At 38.1% G+C, this 22,688-nt stretch overlaps 2 protein-coding genes across 15 annotated transcripts in view; one reads left to right on the plus strand and one right to left on the minus strand.

Moving 5' to 3' along the window:
- The window catches only part of DENND4A (DENN/MADD domain containing 4A), a 78,181-nt gene extending 64,134 nt beyond the window's left edge, over positions 1-14,047 (plus strand). For 4 of the 6 annotated variants that reach the window (XM_014535422.1, XM_014535424.1, XM_014535423.1 and 1 more), the window contains 10 exons: positions 4,055-4,149; positions 5,357-5,550; positions 5,643-5,786; positions 6,794-6,992; positions 7,414-7,668; positions 8,657-8,774; positions 8,894-8,920; positions 9,397-9,559; positions 9,739-9,803; positions 11,014-13,610. In XM_014535422.1, coding sequence (XP_014390908.1) covers positions 4,055-4,149; positions 5,357-5,550; positions 5,643-5,786; positions 6,794-6,992; positions 7,414-7,668; positions 8,657-8,774; positions 8,894-8,920; positions 9,397-9,559; positions 9,739-9,803; positions 11,014-11,150 — 1,397 coding nt within the window. In that variant the 3' untranslated portion in view covers positions 11,151-13,610. Of the gene's footprint in view, positions 1-4,054; positions 4,150-5,356; positions 5,551-5,642; positions 5,787-6,793; positions 6,993-7,413; positions 7,669-8,656; positions 8,775-8,893; positions 8,921-9,396; positions 9,560-9,738; positions 9,804-11,013 lie in introns of all 6 variants that reach the window. The other 2 variants (XM_014535427.1, XM_014535425.1) reach the window with 2 other exon arrangements.
- Positions 14,048-15,837: 1,790 nt separating this feature from the next.
- The window catches only part of SLC24A1 (solute carrier family 24 (sodium/potassium/calcium exchanger), member 1), a 34,619-nt gene continuing 27,768 nt past the window's right edge, over positions 15,838-22,688 (minus strand). For 4 of the 9 annotated variants that reach the window (XM_014535433.1, XM_014535430.1, XM_014535435.1 and 1 more), the window contains 4 exons: positions 20,750-21,520; positions 19,930-20,019; positions 18,929-19,095; positions 15,838-17,976 (listed from right to left, as the gene is read on the minus strand). In XM_014535433.1, coding sequence (XP_014390919.1) covers positions 17,727-17,976; positions 18,929-19,095; positions 19,930-20,019; positions 20,750-21,520 — 1,278 coding nt within the window. In that variant the 3' untranslated portion in view covers positions 15,838-17,726. The remainder of the gene's footprint in view (positions 17,977-18,928; positions 19,096-19,929; positions 20,020-20,749; positions 21,521-22,688) is intronic. The other 5 variants (XM_014535432.1, XM_014535434.1, XM_014535428.1 and 2 more) reach the window with 2 other exon arrangements.

The raw sequence follows: 22,688 nt of genomic DNA on the forward strand, positions 1-22,688 counted from the left end.
ACCTGGCAAGCCTGGGTGAGGGGCTGAGGGCCGTCTTCATGTTGGCAACACCCCCTTCAGGGAGGGGGGGTCCTGCTGGGGTGCCTGGCCAGTCTGGGTGAGGGGCTGATGGCTGTTTGCAGGCTGGCCACACCCCCTTCAGGGTGGGGGGGTCCTGCTGGGGTGCCTGGCCAGTCTGGGTGAGGGGCTGATGGCTGTTTGCAGGCTGGCCACACCCCCTTCAGGGTGGGGGGGTCCTGCTGGGGTGCCTGGCCAGTCTGGGTGAGGGGCTGATGGCTGTTTGCAGGCTGGCCACACCCCCTTCAGGGTGGGGGGGTCCTGCTGGGGTGCCTGGCCAGTCTGGGTGAGGGGCTGATGGCTGTTTGCAGGCTGGCCACACCCCCTTCAGGGTGGGGGGGTCCTGCTGGGGTGCCTGGCCAGTCTGGGTGAGGGGCTGATGGCTGTTTGCAGGCTGGCCACACCCCCTTCAGGGTGGGGGGGTCCTGCTGGGGTGCCTGGCCAGTCTGGGTGAGGGGCTGATGGCTGTTTGCAGGCTGGCCACACCCCCTTCAGGGTGGGGGGGTCCTGCTGGGGTGCCTGGCCAGTCTGGGTGAGGGGCTGATGGCTGTTTGCAGGCTGGCCACACCCCCTTCAGGGTGGGGGGGTCCTGCTGGGGTGCCTGGCCAGTCTGGGTGAGGGGCTGATGGCTGTTTGCAGGCTGGCCACACCCCCTTCAGGGTGGGGGGGTCCTGCTGGGGTGCCTGGCCAGTCTGGGTGAGGGGCTGATGGCTGTTTGCAGGCTGGCCACACCCCCTTCAGGGTGGGGGGGTCCTGCTGGGGTGCCTGGCCAGTCTGGGTGAGGGGCTGATGGCTGTTTGCAGGCTGGCCACACCCCCTTCAGGGTGGGGGGGTCCTGCTGGGGTGCCTGGCCAGTCTGGGTGAGGGGCTGATGGCTGTTTGCAGGCTGGCCACAGCCCCCAGCCACCCAAGCTCCCAGTGGAGGCTGGCTGGAAGCAGGTATCTGGGATTTATTTAGCTCCTATAGTTGAAACTTTGTTGCCTTTAGTGGAGGCAACAGCCAGCTAGGGCAGACGGGAAGCTTGGCTTCCTCCATCGCCAGGGCAAGCAAGCCTCCTGCTTGCTCCAGCTCCGTGGCTGCCAGCCGCCATCTTGGTTGGGTTAATTTGCATATAGTCGCTCTAATTGGCTGATGGGTGTGGCTTGGGCGTAGCGAAGGTGTGGTCAATTTGCATGTTTCTCTTTTATTTGATTAGATTATAAGTTTGCCTGGACTTTGAAAGCTACTTCAAAATTATTCCTTGAAGTGATATTGCCAAGTTCCCTTCCTCAGGGCTACACTATTTTGCATTCCCTCTGGCAATGGGAATATAAGAATACCTATTTCCTCAGAGCCTTGTCAGTAAAATATGTTGGCAACCTTTTGTATTTTTGCCATCTGATAGGTGAGGAATGTATTTCAGTTTAGTTTTCATTTATATTTCTTTTACGAACTAAATTCAGGATCTGTTTATATGTTTAAGGACTATTTGTATTTCTTTTTCTGTGGACTCTCCTTTGCCTACATTTCACTTATTGGTCCTTTATTTAAAATGTTTTAGTAGCTCTTGTTATATTAAGGAATTAATGCTTTATCTCTTATGTAAATGGCAGGTACTTTTTCCTAGTTTGTGGGGGAGTTTTTTGTCACAAGTAAGGTTTTAATTGTATGTCATCAAATTTATCAGTCTTTTCCTCTCTTGCTTCTGGATTTTGAATCATTAGGAAATACTTCCCCTTCCCTAGGTTCACCAGTGTTTTCTTCTGATACTTCTCTGGTTTCCTTTGTAACATTTTCTGGGGTCAGTACATTTTTCTGTAAAGGGCTGCCATACGTAAATATTTTAGGTTTTGTGGGCACCAAACATCTCTCTTTTTTTTATCACATAATTATTTTTGTCTTATTCTTTTAAACAATGCTTTAAAATATAAAAACCATTCTTATGGCTATACAAAAATAGATTTGACCCCTGATTTAGATATTCGATCCATTTGAAATTTATCCTGGTATATGATATGAGGAATGGATGAATATCCTATTTTTTTCATTTGTACCTTTGCTAATTTAAAAAATTTTAATTGTGGAAATTTTAAAACATACAAAAAAGTAGAAGGAATAGCACAATTAATCCCTCCACCATGTATCCTTCATCCAATTTCAATAGTATCTACAAATGGCCAGTCTTGTTTTATCTTTTCCTCTCTCCCCTCTACTGCCAACATTTTTTCTTCCTCGCCGGATTATTTTAAATTAAATCCCAGACAATATATAATTTTATTTATAAGTGCTTAAATATGTATCTCTAAAATATAAGAACTTTAATGTTATATATTTTTAACTTATTAAAGGTATTTAATTTATTTTTATCTTATTATATGTTATACATATAATGAGTACACTTTCATGTATGTAAATAACATTTTATAAATTGAGGACATCTGAGTATCACCACTCAGATCAAGAAACAGAGCATTAACAGTATCCAGAACTTCCTGTCATGCCCAGTTCTCGTCACAACTCCCTTCATAGATAAACATTATCTTCTAATACTGTATGTTAGCATGGCCATTTTTAAACATTTTATGGACTCATATGGTATGTATCTTTTGTGATGCATTCATTTTTTGAAAACATAATTGTAATGCCATTGTATTTGTAATATGACAATAGTTATTGTATATCTTATATTAAATATTTATTTAAATTTTCACAATTATCTCATAATGCTCTTTTTTAGGTGATTTATTCAAATTGGGATCCAAACAAGGTCTACTTGTTGCATTTGGTTGATGTCTATTAACTCCCTTTTATCTTTGTTCCCTCTCTTATTTTTTCCCCTTTGTCATATATTCATGAAGAAATCAGGTGATTAACTCCCCTCCCTCCTTTTTTTTTTTTTTAACAATAACAGAATAGTTTGGTGTGCTAAGCAAATAAAACTTAGCTCACAACCTGATTTATACTTGTTAAAATGAATATTTATTCTTTACTGACGATTCATTAGATACAAAGGTGCCCACATAAATTATTGAATCAGTCAAGGCAAATATTAGAAAGCAACTTTGAACTAGCATTAGCAGAGAGGGATTACAGAAGGTTATTTATTGGGGAGCCATCAAGGAAAGAACTGCCATTCCCACCAGCTCTAAGCATCTAATGGATGATGTGAGGCTTTAGGTCTCTCTCTCTGTCTCCATCTCTGTGTGGCAGGGCCTAGGGCCAATGGTTTCTCTGGAGCAGTCTCCCCCCAACCCCCATCACTTATTTGCTGAAGTAATCAGGTCATTAGTCTGGGTTATACTGATTGCATGCCCATGGTGGTATTTAACAAGTTTTCCTGTCCTCTCTATTTCTTGTGAACTAGTAGTTACTTTTTTTTACCTTTATATATACTAAATTACCAGTGCTCATTCATAAAATTTAATAGCTGCTAGGGAAAAACAAAAGGTATAGATTACCTCTAGTTTTACTAACAAGATATAATCACTGTCAACAATTGATTTGACCACAGAAATCCCCTTTTAGTTGTTGTTGTTGTTTTAGTACTTATTAATATCCCATTGCTCTTAAGAACATACTTGGAAACTCTTTCCTAATTTTTAGAGCCTTTCATGATTTGAAACAAGATTAGCTATTTTATATTTTTTAAACCTTAGTACTAAACATTTTCTTTTATTTTAAACATGGAAAAACACAAACAGCAAAATAGTAATTACAAACAGCTAGAATGCCTTCTACTCTGTACACATAAAGTGCTTAATATTGAGTGATGAACACACCAAGCATGTGAGAATCAGGAATTAGAGCACATTTCCTTAGGTTTACACTCAAAACAAAAACATATACATTGAAAAACATTTTTCATTGTTTATTTGTGTGTTTTTTTCTTAAATTACCTTTACTATTTTGAGTAGAACAGTTTGACATTTTATCAGAAAATTTAAGAAAGTGAAAGATTCTCATATCCTTTCTCATTAGTTTTAATGGTTTCGCTCTTTGTTTTTTAATAATGGACAGGATCCCTGTCAAAGTTTGCCTTACCTGGGAAATCAGAGGTGGCATCTCCCTGCAACACGAGTAATACAAATATCTTCCAGAACTATGCAATGGAGGTACAGTTTTAATTAAAGAACATTTTTATGTACTGCTTTATGAAAGTTACATTTCTTAAGTATTGATGGTCTTGGATGGAGTAATAAAATGTTAAATATGTAGTATCTGAAAATTTCAAAATGTATGTTGCACCTGAATGAACTTAAAATATCTAGTATTTCAGATTGTTGAAGTCATACCATTTTCCTCTGTTTAGAAAAGTTCCTTTGAGATTTACCAACATACAAAAGCATTTTCATTTCAACATTTATATTTATCCCTTGTTATATGTATATTCTCTTTGAATTTTTATTTTACATCTTAAACACTTAACAACCAAGTTTGCTGTGCAAGCACACTTGTTTGATGAAGATACAGGGAGCCATTTTGGCATTTGTGTCAACTTTTTCCATCATGTTTTTCATTCTTTGTATCAGTTTGATGTAGCTATCTGCTGGATGTGCTGCTCTATCTCATTTTCTTACAATGAAAAAGTTACTCTTTTACCCTTTAATACTTTCCCCTAATTTTTAGGTATAATTTACTTTCAGATACATTTGCATAAAACTGGAGAATAAATTTGTATGCCGCTGGAAAATAAACAATGAGCACTGATGTTGAAATTTACAAAGTTTCTGATGACTTCAGGAATTTCTACATTTTATTAATGTAAAGACAATATTTATGTTCATCCACAGCAACTATCTTTAGTGACAGACCAGGGGTTTATTGTTGTTTTAAATCTCCAATCTGTCATGGCTGATACTCTTGCAAAATACATTGATCACACACTTAGTTGTTACAGCATTAACAAATTACTTTAAAGGTTTCTAAATCGTCCCTTCAATTTCTTTCTTTATTACAAACCAGTAAGAATTTGTGGACTAGCATTTGTTCAATGACCGCACTTAGAGAAGCACAAATCTATAATGTGTAATTACAAATACTTATTTGGGGTACTAACAAATTATGCTTGGGTTTACTTTTCCATGGCTTTTTTAGTAATTATAGTGGTTAAAATGCTTGCTTAAATGCAAGTTTCCTTTTCAGGCAAAAATTTTGGAATAGATTTAGCTGAAATAGTTAAAGATAAATATATAATGCATTGAATGTAATTCATATTTTGTTTGTAACTTCCAAATCCTTCTGCATTTTAGTTTCCTAGTATATTTATGAATTGAACTGTTTTTAATTCATAATATGCACTAACCAGCTTACTTTATACAGTGCCATTTTCTCCCACAGGTTCTCATCTCAAGTTGCTCTCGGTGTAGAACTTGTGATTGTCTTGTCCATGATGAAGAAATCATGGCTGGCTGGACAGCAGATGATTCAAATCTCAATACTACATGCCCATTTTGTGGCAATCTTTTCTTGCCCTTTTTGAATATCGAGATAAGAGATTTAAGACGACCTGGAAGGTAATGATTTATGCTTTTTTTTCTTCATGTTTAAGAGTCACATTTCCTAGAATCTCTTCTTTCTCAATAAGCCCCTTTAATTCACATTGCAGATACTTTTTGAAGTCAAGTCCATCTATAGAAAATATGCATTTTCCATCCTTTTCAAGTCAGGGAAGGCAGTCTTATATCTCAACATCAGCCTCTGGTCTTGACACATCTGTTATCTCTGTTCAAGGGAATTTTGATTTAAATAGGTGAGTATATTATGTGGAACTATATGTTAACAATTTATATAATATATGTTTTTGATAATGACAGGAATTAGATGAACATTTTAAGGTTTAAGTTGCTATGTATATAGATTCATAAACTTAAATTCTAAGTAAAACAATATTAAAATTATCTTAATAACCTAAATGTTTAATTAGTTATAGTTTATACTCTATGAATCCTCATGGTATCAGTTATATAATTCATATAATGTAATGTTTACTAGTATTTTAAAGGTAAAAATTTTGTAGAACACTTGAAGTTTATAATAAAAACCTTTCTCTTGTGTCTATCTCTTCAGGAATTAAGTCAGTACTACTATTTTGGAATATTTAATCTTCTACTTAGAAATATTTAATAATCTAAAAAAAACATTTGGAGCTGATAAAGGAACTGTAAAATTTAAGACATACACAGTAAGCCTAATATAAATAAATCTACGCTTAAAATTCATTTTGGAGAAGTGCCAAATATAGATAGCTGGCAGATGAAGCCATATTAATAGCTGCATGTGCAAAAGAAAATGCCTGCATAGTACTGGCAGGCTGGTATGATCTGTTTAATCCTAAATGCTTAGGCAGCAAAATTGCAAATCTGTGTGTGCACTATCTTTCATCACAGGTCTGTTGTAGCCCTTACTTTGACTGCCACTAGCTTACGAATAGGTGGCAATCTCCCTTCCCACTAGCTGAAAGAATAGGTGCCTATTTTCTCTGCTTTATATGATCTGGGCCTGCTGTATAAAAGTTGTCCACTAACTGTTTTTGAATAATTAATTGACTCTTGAATATTTAAAGTGCACTGGATAAAAAGGAAATTTAACATGACTAGACTACTTAAAAATATATTCCTTTTTTCCAAGCTGAAGCCTGAGTTCCTTAGATTTACTTTGCTATGTCCAGCACTGATGCTAAAGAGAAGAATATGGTCTTTCTAGAGAAAAAAGTAAATCTAGACAATGATATGCTTTTTTCTTTTTTCAATACCCAAGCAAATCTAAACGGCTGGAAAATACATATGCCCGAAGTATTCAGATCCCTGCTGATAGATCAAAAACAGCTATATCAAAATGTCCAATATTTCCAATGACCAGGAGTGTCAGTACTTCTGGTCCCTTGGATAAGGAAGACACTGGAGGGCAGAAGCTAATTCCTACAGGCAGCCTGCCAACTACTTTACAAGGAGCTACAGTATGTATTTTGGTGTTTTTAAAAATTTGGACATTGATCATTTACATGATTTTGTTCACCTTGTCCGAAACAGCCTTATTAGCTTTAATTTTTTTAAATTTCCATCCGAGGATATGTTTATTGATTTTAGAGAGTGGGGGGTGGGGGGAGGGAGAGAGAAACATCCATCGGTTTCCTCCCATATGTGCCCCTACCGGGAATCGAACCAGCAACCTTTTTGGTGTACCAGACGATGCCCCAACCAACTGAGCCACCTGGCCAGGGCCAGCTTTAATTTTATTATTGTCAAGGAGAGTTTCTTGTTCCATGATACAATTATAGCACCTTTCTACTTACATGGAAAACATTGACAGGAAATTTTTTAATGACTTAGTATCATAAATCTTGTATTTACCATTTATGGTTTTTATTTATCCAACAGGATTCTTTAGGATTAGAATGGCACCTCCCAAGTCCGGATCCTATCACTGTCCCATATCTCAGTCCTTTAGTAGTATGGAAGGAACTTGAAAGCTTATTGGAAAATGAAGGCGATCATGCAATAACAGTGGCAGACTTTGTGGATCATCATCCAATTGTTTTTTGGAACCTGGTGTGGTATTTTAGACGTCTTGACTTGCCCAGTAACTTACCTGGATTGATTCTTTCTTCTGAGCATTGTAACAAGTATTCAAAGGTATGAGAGTAAAAATTAACTAAAAGACAATGCTATTGTCACCATTGTAATGTTTGCATATTCCTAATGACAAAAAAGGAATGTTCATGCTATTTTTAATAACCATCTTAATCATTAGATGAATAAGATTGATCAAATTGTGTTTACAAATAATTTTTCTTCTTACAGTCTAAGTCATGTTTTTTAGCCTTCTTGTAAAATTTATACAAAATGGGCTTGCATTTTAATTATGGCCTCAAGAATTGACTGTAAATGACTCTTATGAAAAGAGTTTGTGAGTTGGCCCCACTCACGTTTCATACCTCCTTCAAAAACAAGCCTGACACTTCTTTAAGAGGATCTCTCTAATTCATATTGTAGTCATGTGCTACCATTCTCTTCATTCCTTTACTCTGGATTTTTTATTAACATTTAGGTAGTCAGTTTATTATATGTTCATTTGTATTTTTGATATGTTGTTCTATAAAAGTGTTTTTACTTTTCATATGCTATCACCACCACGAAATTGTAAAGCCTCTAAGTTCAGAAACCTTGTATTCTCCTTCTTGTGTTTTATATCTATGATGATTGTGCACACATTTTGGATTTTCAGTGCATGATGAATGAGTGTCTGAAGGTTAAGTCAGTCAGAGTTATCTGGCCTAGGGTCTTGGACTGATGTAGAATGGGGCTGCCTGATTTATCTTTGTTTGGACTTCAGTCATAAGCTGGTAGAGATTAGCCCTTCATACTACCCTTTCTCACAGATCTCAGTACTTTGTAAAATCTGCTTTGGAGCAGAGATCACTTTACTTTAGAGATCATTAGATTCTCAACTCAGCCCATCTTCCTTCAGTCAGTATAAAATGCATACAAACCAGTCATTTGCTGTTCTCTTTATCTCTTGCACACATACATCTGAAAAAAATATTTATAAGGTTATTTATAAGATATTTACAAAACATTATGTAAGGATCATTAATGAATGTTTGTTTATTCTTCAACACAGATTCCCCGCCACTGTATGTCTGAAGATAGTAAATATGTTTTAATACAAATGTTATGGGACAATATGAAATTACATCAGGATCCAGGACAGCCCTTGTATATCCTCTGGAATGCCCACAGTAAGTGCTATCATATAATGCTGGCTTTTTTTATATGAGAGTAATCTCTACTTACTTTAAATAGCCTAAACTAATGTGTAACTGACTTTTATTTTACTATACTACTTTTTGTCTTACAGGTCAAAATCGTACTCTTTTGTTTGAGAGTGAGTGTTAAGTTTAATGCTTTTACTTTAGTGCTTCTATGGAGGTCAAGGGTTTTTTTATTTTTTGTTTTGTGTTTTTTGGGTTTGTTTTCTTAGTAGTGTTGTATATGTGCTGGAGGGGTTATGTTTTGTAGAGTTCTGCTTTTAGCACATTGCTTATCCCAACTTCTTCTTTATATTTATTTTTGTTTGTTTGTTTCCATCTGGGCTGCTGATGTAGAACTTCCCCCAGGAGCTATATTAAGGAGAACAGTATTTTTAAGTTTTGTCTTTGAGGCCAAAAAAGCTTTCGGCCTATTTTTATCATTATTTATCTTTTTTATTTTCTTTTTTCTTTCTTCATTTTAAGATTTCTATTGCCCTTCATTTATTTTTAGTGCTTTGTAACTTCTTTGCCAGCTATCAGTTGCTGCTTAATTACATTCTCCTTTCTACAAAGAACATTTTCCTTCAACTGCTCTTTGGTTCTTTTACAGCCCATAAGTATCCAATGGTCCATTTATTACAAAAAGGTGATAATTCATTTAGCCAGGAACTATTGAAAAATATGGTAAAAAGCATCAAAATGAATGATGTCTATGGACCAATGAGTCAGATTTTAGAGACACTGAATAAATGTCCTCATTTTAAAAGACAGAGGTAAGTCATTATCTTAAATGAACATATTGGTCCTCTAGGCATATTAATGTTGTTTGCTTAGTAATTTGTTAGAATATCTCATGCTTATATTAGCATAAAAATTTTTATAGAAAATGAACAAACTATATGCATAGTAATTATCTTCTCCATTCTTCCCTTCTCCCCCCACCCCCTCCCAGGAGTTTATATAGAGAAATATTATTTCTCTCACTTGTGGCACTGGGAAGAGAAAATATTGATATAGGTAATTCTGCATAATATTTAACATGTAATACTTATATATCATTAAAAATATGTGTGTGCATACTTTCAATATATTCTATAGTTTTTATGTTGGTTGTCTTTATGATTTTAATGTATATTCCTATAATATACTTTTTTCTTTTATTTTTTTGATATGAGATACTTTGATATTTTGGTAATGTTAATAATAAAGGTAACAATAGAATTTCCATATGATCCATTAACTCCACTTCTGGATATATACCCAAAAGAATTGAAAGCAGAGTCTTAAGGAGCCATTTGTGCACCCATGTTCATAGCAGCATTATTCATAATAGCTAAAATGTGGAAACAAGTGTTCATTGAAGTATGAGTGAATAAACAAAATGTGGTATATACATACAATGGAATATTATTCAGTCTTAAAAAGGAAGGAAATTCTGACATATGCTACAATATGGATGAACCTTGAGGACATTATGTTAAGTGAAATAGGCCAGTCACAACAAGTCAAATACTATATGAGTCCATTTATGAAGTACTTATAGTAGTCACATTCATAGAGACAAAAGTAGAATGGTAGTTGCCAGGGGCTGGAGGAGTGGAGAATGGGGAATTATTGTTTAATGTATTTAGTGTTTCTGTTTTATAAGATGAAAAGAGTTATGGAGATGGATGATTATAATGGTTGCACCTTATGAATGTATGTAATACCACTGAACTGTAGAGTTAAAAATGGTTAAGATGGCAGCCCTGGCTGTGTAGCTCGGTTGGTTAGAGCATAGTCCCATTACGTCAAGGTTGAGGTTAAATCCCCGGTCAGGGCACATACAAGAATCAACATAAATAAGTGGAACAACAGATCGATATCCTTCTCCCTCTCCCTCTCCCTAAAAAAAATCAATTAAAAATGGTTAAGATGGTAAATTTTATGTTATATATATTTTACCTCAGTTTTAAAATTTGGGGGGGAAATCATTTTTAAAAGTTGGCATCTTAAAGCTTTAAATTTCACTGTTCTGTGTAATCTCACTCTAAAGAGCTAAAGAGCTATGGACTCTAAAGTTCCCATGTTCCAGTTCTGAAATTCTGTGGTCCTTTAGTTGTCAGAAAAGACCACAAGATTCCTTCTTGGCCTTTAATTTTGCAGTTCTGTAGTATTACAAAACTTGGTTGTTATCAAAATCAAATATAAATGTCTTTATGCCTTTGTTTCTTGTGAATTTTTTCAGATGTATTTGATAAAGAATACAAGATGGCATACGATCGTCTCACACCTAGTCAAGTCAAGAATACACACAACTGTGATAGACCGCCAAGTACAGGAGTGATGGAATGTCGGAAAACCTTTGGAGAACCTTATCTTTAAGATGTGTGTGTGTGTGTGTGTGTGTGTGTGTGTGTGTGTGTGTGTGTACTTTCTATATGTATTGTATAGTCTGTGTATAAAATAACACTTTTAGACTCTAAACTTTTTTTCTTCAATTTTTGAAAATGAATTTGTAAATGGTTCAGAATGTCCATATAGCTTATGTACAGAGTATTTTAAGAAGAGAATAGTGACCAATAGGGAGAGAGCCACTTTGTTTCCCCTTTCCTTTTTTTCTTTACTTTCCCTGTAACAATCAGTTCATTTTGTGATGGGGAAATCCCTAAACAAAATTAGTTCCCATAAAATAAAACAACCTTTTCATGGTTTCTCTTGTAAGAGACAGATTGAAAACTCATGTATGAAATTTGAACTAATGTAGTATCTCCTGTTTTCATAGACTAGTCAAATGTTTTGACCATGAAGTTGTATTATACATATTTTAAATTGTTTATAGTAAGTTGATATTTTTTTAATTTTTAAACTTAATATAGCAAGCTTAAAATGAACTTAAACTTATAAAGCAAGCAATTAAGTGCTTATTTTCCTTGTCTGCTATTTGAAGTAACTAGTACAGCTGCAGATCTCTATGTATATCTATCTATCTATATTTTTTTTATTACTTGGGGGAATGATTAAAAAAATGTCAGTGCTAGTGTCTGTGTTGTCCTGGAATTGCATGTTAGTACTCCTACGCCTAACTGCAGTGAGTGAGTCATGACAAGGGTGTGCACTGCCCAGACTGACTCATTGAGCCTTGTGGAAGGAGAGCCCCAGAGGTTCCAAGTCTGTTTCTGCAAAATCAGGGTCAGCATACCACAATTCCAAAATTTCTCTATTGCTAATAGATACATACAGTCCACAGGGGAAATAGCTTACAAAGCCAAATATCAGCTTAAATTTTAATATCTACATAAATATTTATGTTGGGAAATATGTCAGACAGTATACTCTATTCCAGATTTTAACCTTAATGTCTAAAATATTGGGTATGATGCAAATTGTACTGTATTTATCGGGAATATGGCCTGGAGTTTTTGGCTAATATTATATACACATATAAATATTCAATTTTTTTTCAAAAGTAGAAAAGTAATAACTCTCTAAAAGTAAAGTCAGAGAGAATTTCCCATATTGAGGAAATTGGCTTTTTCAATAAGCCTTCAGAATCTGAAGTTTATGGAATGTAAAGTCCAGAAATCAGACAATAAATTGAATATTTAAGCATCATGAGTAGATTCTAAAATATATTTTTAATCTCATCATTTCTAATTTCACTTTCTTTGGGTAATTCTGATCAAAAGTATTCTTTGGCTGTTAGAATTATTTATAGATTTTCAATATGTGTGTATGTTTGCATACATTGTCATTAAGGAAGGAATTCTCTAGCCAATTTCAAAGAAAAAAATGGGTGGTCCCAATTTATGTGTATAAAGCCAGTAGAGTCCAGGACATTTGGACTGGGGATAACATGAAGTCCTGAGACTTAGAATCAGCTCAGCTACAGAAAACCACCTTTTGAGTTCACACTATTAGTGATTATCACAAAGCTGAAACATTTCACAGCTTTCTTCTACTCTGGAAAATAATGGGAAGAGTTTAAAAATGTAAAATTTTAGTTCAGTTAGTTTGGGGCTGAACTTGCTTACTTGAAAAATCTGGTGCTATGCACATGTGTCTGCCTCTCCTTTGTAAATACCACTCCAATTTTGTCTTTTACTATTCAAATCCAAGCTTCACATTCTGTCTTATGTTTTCTAACTAAATCAGCGGTCGCCAACCTTTCGGACCTCACGGACCACTGGTTGGCGACCGCTGTTCTAAATCACTTGTAAGTTGTCTAGTGAGAAATATGTGATAGGTGAGGCTTTTGGCATTGCCCACAAACATCCCTCCAAACAGGATTCTGGGGTTCTATTCTGGCTTTTGTTGTTGTTTGTTGGTTGGTTGGTTTCCCTTATAAGAACAGCTTTCACTGTTGTTTACCTATCTTTAACACAATATGAATCACAGTTTTTTTATCTCAAATCTGACCCAGAACGGTGAGGTAAAGCCCATTCTTCATGGGTCAAACTTATTTGGAAAAGTGAATGTAATTTGTATCTCCTCCCCCCACACATAGTTTTATTTCTGCTTTTGGTTGGGTTTTGTTTCCCCTACTTTTAATCCCCAAGGAATATTATTTACACAAATTTAGTCTTAAAATATACTCTGAACCATGAAAAGGAAGTGGTAAACTCTTCAAAACAAAATTAAAATATGATCATCCTTTAAAATAACTCTATACATTCTTTCCTTCAGTTTTTTCTCTGTTGACCTTACATTTTGGAGAATCATGGCCAATTGTGTTGGAGAGAAATACCCTTTGCTACATTATTTGTCTCTGATTTTCTTACTCTTGGTTTTGTTTATATGTTTAATAGTTGAAAATAAATCATTCTGTGTCCTGGTATAACTTTACTACTTTTTTCAATTGTTTTGAATGTCACACACTTGTATTTTATATCATATTTAGATATTCAGCTTTTCATCCTATTGTCAGGTAGGGAGTTGTGCAGCTTGTTCATATTCTGATTTTTGTCTTTTGTGATTGTTTGGAGGGTTTTTGTGTTTTTGTGTGTTGTTGTTTTTATTTACTTTAAAACCCTAAAATCACCTGCCTGTTTTATTGTAAGATTTTCTAATATGTCTTCCATTTTTGTGTGTAGAGAAATGATCCCTGCAAATGTTGGTTCAGCATTTCAGGTGATAAATACTAATTTTACTTTATGCTGGTAATTACTATGATATTCTAGTGCAACTAACAATTGTTAGCCTACTGTATATAGAAGGTTGTTATGTTGAATTCTAAGTACTTTGTAAGTATATGGTAAGAAAATGCCCATTTGTATGGTAAAGTGTGACAGCCCAGCTTTGTTTTTATTTCTCCCACTAGAACTTGAAAGCTGCTTTCAGGCACTTTATCTCAGAGCAGGAAGGGAAAGAGCAGACTGCGCTTGGCCCACCTTTGTGCTTGAGTTTGTATTCTCTGCCCTTTCTGTTGAGACACAAAGCTGAGTTTTACTTCAGCATTGAATTCTGTAGCAGCTGCATACCAGTTTACCTTCATATCCTCAGTATTGGGTATCTTCTTTTTAATACCTTCATATTACCCTCTTCCTCTGGGCTCACAGTACATTTGCTGGCTTAATTATTCTTGTTCACAAAACCAACAGTGTACAAATTCACATAGGAATTTCTGACTCTGATTCAAAAAAAATCTGTGTGCTTGGGCTTATTCTTTGAGATGGTAACAAACTCATCTGATAAAGTTACTGTGGCCCTTTCCACAGTTGCTGTTCATGTGGATGGCTCCCTCCTTTTGTATGTAATGATTTTCTTTTCAAACACAGTACTGTGATAGACCACTGGAGCAACGGATGGAATTTTCTTTAAATGAAATTCTCCAGGTTTTACCTGCTCATCACAGGGAAGGGCTGAAGAGCAGAAGCAGTGCCGTGGGTGTGTGGGCAGCCTTAGGCCAGGGTGTCCTGCTGGTTCTAGTGATCCCCCTTCCCCAGGGATAGACAGCCTGATCATGAGCTCTCTTTGTGCCTTTTATAGAGACCAGTCCCACCTGCAGCAGGACCTGCCCACAAAAAAGGGGTCAGAACCAAGGGTATTCTCTGACACATAAGGTCGACCAGTTCTTCAATTGTATCTACTAGGCTTTGCCCAGAATATTACATTCCAATTCTGGCTGCCTTTGGTATTCAGTCTTTAAATAAATGATAATTATGGTATCCAGTGGTTCTCAACCTTCCTAATGCTGCGACCCTTTAATACAGTTCCTCATGTTGTGGTGACCCCGACCATAAAATTATTTTCGTTGCTACTTCATAACTGTAATTTTGCTACTGTTATGAACCATAATGTAAATATCTGATATGCAGAATGTATTTTCATTGTTCACGACCCACAGGTTGAGAACCGCTGGCTATAGACAGTGTTATAAAAGGCCAAGCCTATAATTTGATAGAAACATTTTCAGATGAGAGTGCAATATATTGTTTTCAGTGTATAGTAACAATTTAAACATATACCAATTTTCATAAGTTTGGAATGTAGCCTTTTTTTCTCTGGTACCATATAGAATTTTAACCCATTAAATTAGAACGAGTTTCACATTACTAGAAATTTGGCCCAAGTTCATCAAGAAAATGCAACCTCATGGGGAATGAAGAAGAAACCATCTGTTCAGCCAGTCTTCCAATTCAGACACCCTTGTGGGGACAGTTTGGACTTTCTAGACTGAACAAATGATCTAGAATACAGATTATTCTGTATTCTGTCCTGCTATCTTTTCATATCACATCTGTTCTGCCTATCAAACGAAAGGACCATCTCAACATTATCTTGACATTTTAAGATGGTATTTCATCTCTAAAACAGCACAATTTTAATAAATTATAGATCTGTAAATGTATGACAAAAATTTTAACTTCCAAGCATCTTTTACAAGTTATATAAGTTTTCCATCTCCCGGAAATCTTTCTCTCCTTTCCCTCTTGAATTCCTCTCACCCATCAAGACCCAGCTTTCATATTATGCTTAACCCTTTCTGTCATAGTGTAAAGTTATCAGAACTTCCTTTCTAGGCAAAGAGAAATGCCAAAAATTCAGTACACTGATTAGGAAAAGGTTGTTGGATCATTAGAGTTGATTTTAATCATGAAGCAGCTTTATCATTACAGAACATTTCACTGTCCGTCACTCCCCACTCAGTCATTCTGGGGAAGAGCGCCAGGTCCCGGCCATCAGTGGGGAGGAATGCCCCGCGGCTAGCTGGAATTGGCTGCAGAAACCAGGTTGGCGCCCAGAGTTGGCATTGGGATCTCCCTCCTGTTCTTAGGTCATGGCATGTGGAGACTGGGCACTGCAGCAGCATCAGGAATGAGGATAACTTCAGAATATGGAATTTGAATATGACTCCATATTCTTCATCAGTCTTCTCTGGAGCATTCTGACCATGTTTGTAAAATACCAATGGGACTCACAATCTATTGAAATTGAATAAAAGTCATTTCTAAAGAACATGAATCCTGGGGTAGTGAGGCCATTAGTTAAATTAACCCAAACTAAAGATGGATTATGGACTGAAGTACTTTCTTTGAACGCAGCCATCAACACCAAAATGTTTGATTTTTTTTTCATATCACATCTGTCCTGCTGTCTTCTAGTCTTCAGTGAATCCTCTCTCATGTTGTAACTAAAGCTCTATTTGCCATCATAATCTACAGTCCCTTCAGCGACCTTTGCTCTGAAACCAGGGACAAAGAACTGTTTCATTTCTCATGTGTCCCTTAACTTGATGCTAGTAAAAGCAGTAAGCATTGGAATTTAATATACAAGCACTTCAAATTCCACATGAAATGTTTAAATAACCACACACTTTTTAAAAACAAGTGTCCTTTACACTAGATATCTTGGAAGTAGAAATACTTTTGTTCTCACTGTGGTGCCATTGTGCTAAGCATTTTTGGGATTTCTCCTTTGTGATTGCCTTAATCTCCACTTGTAAGCCACACAAGACATCAATCTTCTTGCTTTATAATCCCATCTGGGTTAACATGCAAAAGTGGCCTTGCCCCACTGGATCTCTTACTTTATAATCCAGACTTGGCTCTACTGACTGAACTCCACCTTCTCACTCACTAGGAGCAGCTGTACTGTTGGGTGAGAATATGCTGGAGGGGCAGAGCCAGGACCAACCACTGTGTTATATGTCTAATCCCTCAAGGAGACCACTTGATGGAGACAACACTAACTTGGATTTTCTAATAAGTACATATTTTTAAATAGCCCTTAGAGTAGTTTTCCTTCTCTAATATCCAGGCCTTCCAATTTAAGGGCAAATTACAAATTTTAATTTCTTGGGTTATTTTAATTTCACTTTTCAGAAATGCAATAAGAGCTAATGTAATCCTTTTAAGCTATAAAATATTGGTGCACATCTTACTAATGATAAGTGATTCCTGTTATATTTCATTTTTTCCTATAGCCTTAGCTCTTAAACTCACCAGTAACTGAACCAGTGATGATTACAAACCTGGTAGAACCTCATGTTTTGAACAGAAAAAGAGGAGACAGTGAAGTGCAGCATGTGCTTGGGGCAGGAACCAGGAGGGTCAGATAGAGACCACATCTGCATCTTTTGGATCAGCAGCCCTTTAATAATCAGGAATACGTGAGCTTGGTGGCTTGTCTTAACTGTGCCTGTCCTAACCCTCCAGGTATCTCATGTAGAAAACCCTATGACTCCAGGGGTCCTTTTACTGGAGTCCATGTGACAGTTGTCTGTAGCAGTAAGGGTTGGAACTCCATACACTCCCCAACCCCAGAAGTGAGATTTTTAATCACAATGAGCTGCAGGTGTTCCCAACAATAACCTTCACTCCTGTATCACACTGACATCAGATGCTCTCAGCCTCTCAGTTCACTCTCCTGGATCATGTTCATTCATCAATGTACCAAGAGGTACAGTAACTGCTGGCATGGTTTTCTGATCCATGTCCACTTTGAGCAACAGTGACTGACTCAGATAGATACAGGACAGGATATGATTCGATCTTCTAACATCACACTGATTATCAGGAATATAAAGTAAAGGAGGAACATTGTGAAGCCCAGGATCTTGTTCATTCTCCATTTGCACGATGCAATTGAAGAGATCACAAACAGGAGCATGAGAAAAAGCAGGACGATGGCACAGAACAAGCCATTGCTGCTGACTGGAACAGGTTGTAGTCCATTGATAAGAGAGAAAAGCAACCAGGGGACAGGCAGGCTGCAAGATGAAGAAACAATGAGTATTTTTCATGTTTATAATCATCCCATATACTTAAACTGTATTTTACAATTTACAAAGCACTCATTTTTACACACACACACACACACACACACACACACACACACACACACACAATCTATGAAATAGAGCAGAAAATATTAGCCCCATTTCACAGAAGAGGATACCAAGGTTCAGGAAAGTTCAATTACATGCCCTTGGGCTCACAGTTAATAACTGGGAGAGCCTGGATTGAAACTGAAGTTTTCTAGGTCTGACTATTTTTTCTTCATACCAAATGACTTCTGTATGACTAACCAGATCTGTTGATGTGTGACTCTAAACTCTAAATTTTTATGATAAGGCCCAGCTCAGGATAGCATTCCTTTAAATTACTTAGGGATTAGGGCTCTCCTATGCCCTTTCCCGGCCCCACCCATACACACAAATTCAAAGTAATGAAACCAAAGCCACCACTGAAGTCCAGGGCATGACTAGGGAAATGAAAATAGGCCAGGTGAGGGAATGGGTGCAGCAGGATGCAGCATTTGCTTGTTTATACAAAATGCTTTTATAGCTGGCAGGAACCCAAAAGCAAAGGAACAAGAACATCAGGAAGTGAGACTGAGTCATTGTCCCAACCCCACCTCCACCACCTTGCAGGTCAGTGAGCAGAGCATTTGATTGTATTTAGTAATGGAATTTAATGGACTTTATTTTTCAACTCATCTATAAATTCCAGTCAGTTACATTTCAGGCAGCATTTTAGTTCTATTATCTCATCTGTCTGTGATTAATGAAGGGAGAATACTTCGTTGCCTTATAGAAACTAATACTTTAAATGCCCTTTTATTCCATGTATAATGAATGAAGCAGAAAACCAGTGAACAGAGCCAACACAAGGTTTTCCAGTCTTACTTAATATTCCTTAAAAAGCAACTTTGCCACTCACCCCACGGTGATATCAAATATGTTACTGCCCACAGAGCTTGACACGGCCATGTCTCCCAGGCCTTTCCGAGCAACAATCACACTGGTGATCAGGTCAGGAATTGATGTGCCTGCTGCCAGGATCGTCAAACCCATAATCTCTTCAGAAATCCCTATTGTTTCACCAACCTGATAAACAGTAACAGCAATAAGAAACCACAGCAACAGCAAGTGGAAAATCTGAGGCTCTTCCACATACTACTTTGTGCAAACCCAACACCTCCCATGGAGCTCAGCATACTCCCGTGGCCTAAGTAAGGCAGGGTCATGGCGGAACTGAGGGCTGGGGAGATGGGGCCCCTGCTCAAGGCTTCAGGGTATGACCCTGCTCTTATCTAAGATGGACTAAAAGTCCATCTCTAATACCACCTGTCACTGACATTCAAACAACAGTACCTCTACTTCTAAAAGAACTGCCCCTCCAAAGATCTGTTCATGTCACATTTCTATTTCCAGAACCATAGACACCTGCTATGTCCAGGAACTAAGAGCTGGAGAGAAAAGTATGAGCAGTACAACACTGACCCTACTCTCAGCCTAGTGAAGGAAAAAAGATTATAAACAACGATTACAGCTCTGTGCTAGTGCAATATTCCAGGTAGAACAGAAAAGCCATGGGCACTCAGAGGATTAAAATGCCAGAGACAGGGCAAAACTGTGCTTGCTCTCATGAGTGTGTACAATTCACCAGGAGGGGAAGAGTGGAAGATGCATGACAGAGAAAGGGAATAGGGTGATGAGCAGATTGTGAAGGGCCTTCTATGTCATGCTGCATGTGAATGTAAGGAAAGCCACACTTGAAAAGTACTACATTCACTGGAATAAAAAAGCTGCCTTTACCAACAATGTAGAAACTACAAATGCACTTGATCCTCACCATTCCCTAAGTACTGGAAATTTACCCTGAAGGAAAAAAGTCTTTGAACTTGCTGATACAGGATTTAGTTCCTGCTTTTTACTCACCTGGTGAGCCCACCACACCATAAGGTATGAGAACATGGCTATCCACATGATGGATCCCAGGAAGGTGATAACAAAGAACTTTCTAGACTCCTATGTGAAAGTATGAAAAGAAAAAGAAGTGAGTTTCAGAGGCTAAAGGTCTTTGGCCCTTTTGAGAGAGCCCCAGAATCAGTGATGAGACCTGCTGGGGGATGATGAGAGGATCTAGAGATGTGTGAGCTGAAACCTGTTTCCAGTGAGGACCTTGACATAGCAGGGAAAGGATGGGATTGGTGGCCCACAAGGGAGTACAGTCAGTAGGGTGTTCAGTAGTCACCAAACTGAAGAGCTATTTGCTTGCCCCAGAACCAAGCCGATCTGGGTATTTGATTTGGCTTTTGCAACTTCTCTCTGCCCTTCCCCTCTCCAGACCCAGAGACAGAATATGGACAGCCTTTGGGTGGGGTATGCTAGTCAGATTTTTCCCTGTTAATAGGATGCCGGGAAGAAATGGCACTTATCGCCTTGGGTTTTCACAGTAACCCTGTGAAATATGGTGGGGTGTGGTGGCATCATTCCTACATTAAAATCAGAATACTGAAACAGTCAAGGCGGGACTAGTTCACATTGCTTATAGAGGTAGAAGCAAGCACATTCTAGGGCCTCACAGGCCCATGTCCCCCTAGGTGCATGGTCCTCTCCAGAGCTGCAAATTCCAACCCAAATCCTCTCTGTGGTTGAGCCCTGCCAAGCTGGTTGACCCTGTCCTCTCCCTCCTCTTGGGTGGAAAGCCTCTCTGGAGATAGACAGTCTAGGCTAGGGTATGGCTGGGCAAACTCACCAGCCTCCGGACGTCAGGCACTGTCAGCCACAGTGGGAACACAATGGGCAGGAGGAAGAGGTAAATAGCCTGCTTCTGCCGGGTCTCAGGCCACTCCAGGGACAAAGGCTCCTCATTTTCTTCCTCTTCCTCCTCTTCTTCCTCATCTTCATCCTCCTCTTCATCTTCATCTTCACTGTCACCTCCATCACCTCCCTCATCCTCATTTTCCTCTTCATCTTCATCTTCATCTTCATCTTCACTGTCACCTCCATCACCTCCTCCTTCACCATTTGTACCTGTCTCAACACTTTTGGCTTCACCTTGATTTTCAGCAATGAAGTCCTGCTCTTTGGTTTCACCATCACCTTTCATTTTGCCATCTCCTTCTGCTGGGAGTTCACCTTCACCTTCATCATTTTCTTTTATTTCTGCTTGGACTTCACTCTTGTTCTCCTCATGTTCACCATCACCTCCATCACCTCCCCCTTCACCATCTGTACCTTTCTCATCACTTCCGGTTTCACCTTGATTTCCAGCATTGAATCCCTGCTCTTCAGTGTCACCTTTCACTTCACCAGCATCTCCTTCTGTTTGGAGTTCACCTTCACTTTCATCATTTCTTTTTCTTTCTGCTTGGATTTCACCTTCACCTTCATTGTCTCCTTTCCCTTCTGCTTCAGTTTCACCTTCACCTTCTAGCTGAGTTTCACCTCCATTTTCACCTTCACCAGGAGCTTCAACCTCTTTGCCTGTCATTGCACCTGTGCTCTCAGCTCCAGCCACATCTTCCTGCAATCCAAAGCCAACCGATTAACGTAACTTCTCTGCTTGTTTTCTTTCCCAGTTTCTTCCTATTATTTTTATTGTTGTTCTCTCAGAATATAACTAAAAACTCATGTATGAGGAGAAAACTAGTGCAATTACTCAGCAAAATTCCCCTTCACAACATTCCTACCCAGTGGTTGTTTAGTCTTTATTTGAGCATTTCCAGGGATGGAAAACTCACCAGAAGAACTTCTGTCATCTTTGGCAACTCTGCTTGGTTTGAAGTTCATATGTATACCAAGGAGCTACCCTCTGTGTCTAGGTTTACTCTTTGGAGATGCATAGAACAAAGCTAATCACTCTTCCACAAGACAGCTCTCTTCCCTGCATTAGAGATACCCAGGTCCTTCTGTCATCCCCCCATATAATGGCCTGGAGCCTCATCCCCAGCTTGGTGAACTCATTCTAATTAGCTTATATCCCAGGAGGAGGCTTTTAAACCTGAACACAGAACACTGCACAGAGTTTAATAGGATTATCAGCTTCCTTGTCTTAGACATGTTTCCATTAATATTGCATGATATCTTTTGGTGATTATATAACATTGCTGTGTCCACTAGACTCCTAAACTGTTATATTACATCATATGTATAAATTGATGATAATACCTACTTATTGATGGCTTTTATGTGCCAGGCACCATGCTAAGTGATATACTAATAATAATACCTAGCAATTACTATGTTTCATGAGCAATTAATTAATGATATAGATAGAATTAAACCCATCTGATAGATGGAAAAACTAGGGTACAGAGTAGTTAAATAACTTGCCCATGGTCCACAGTTTGTGATAAAGTTGGGATTTGAATATGGATAGTCCAACTCTTGGCCTTTTAACCACCAACCTACCCTGTTTTGCAAATGCCAGGGCCAAATGAAATCTTTGGTTCCCAAACCTTACAGTGTAGGAAGCTTATTACAAATACACATTTCTGCCCTGGCCAGCGTGGCTCAGTTGGTTGCGTTATCCCATGCACCGAAAGGTTCCTGTTAAGATTCCCAGTCAGGGCACATGCCTGGGTTGCAGGCTCGATCCCAGGGAGGATCAATATTTTGCTTTCAAATTGATGTTTCTCTCTTCCTTTCCCTTCTTCTCTTTAAAAATCAATTTTAAAATCTTTTAAAAAAGA

Source organism: Myotis brandtii, unplaced genomic scaffold (genome assembly GCF_000412655.1).
Source record: "Myotis brandtii unplaced genomic scaffold, ASM41265v1 scaffold144, whole genome shotgun sequence".
Lineage (NCBI taxonomy): Eukaryota > Metazoa > Chordata > Mammalia > Chiroptera > Vespertilionidae > Myotis > Myotis brandtii.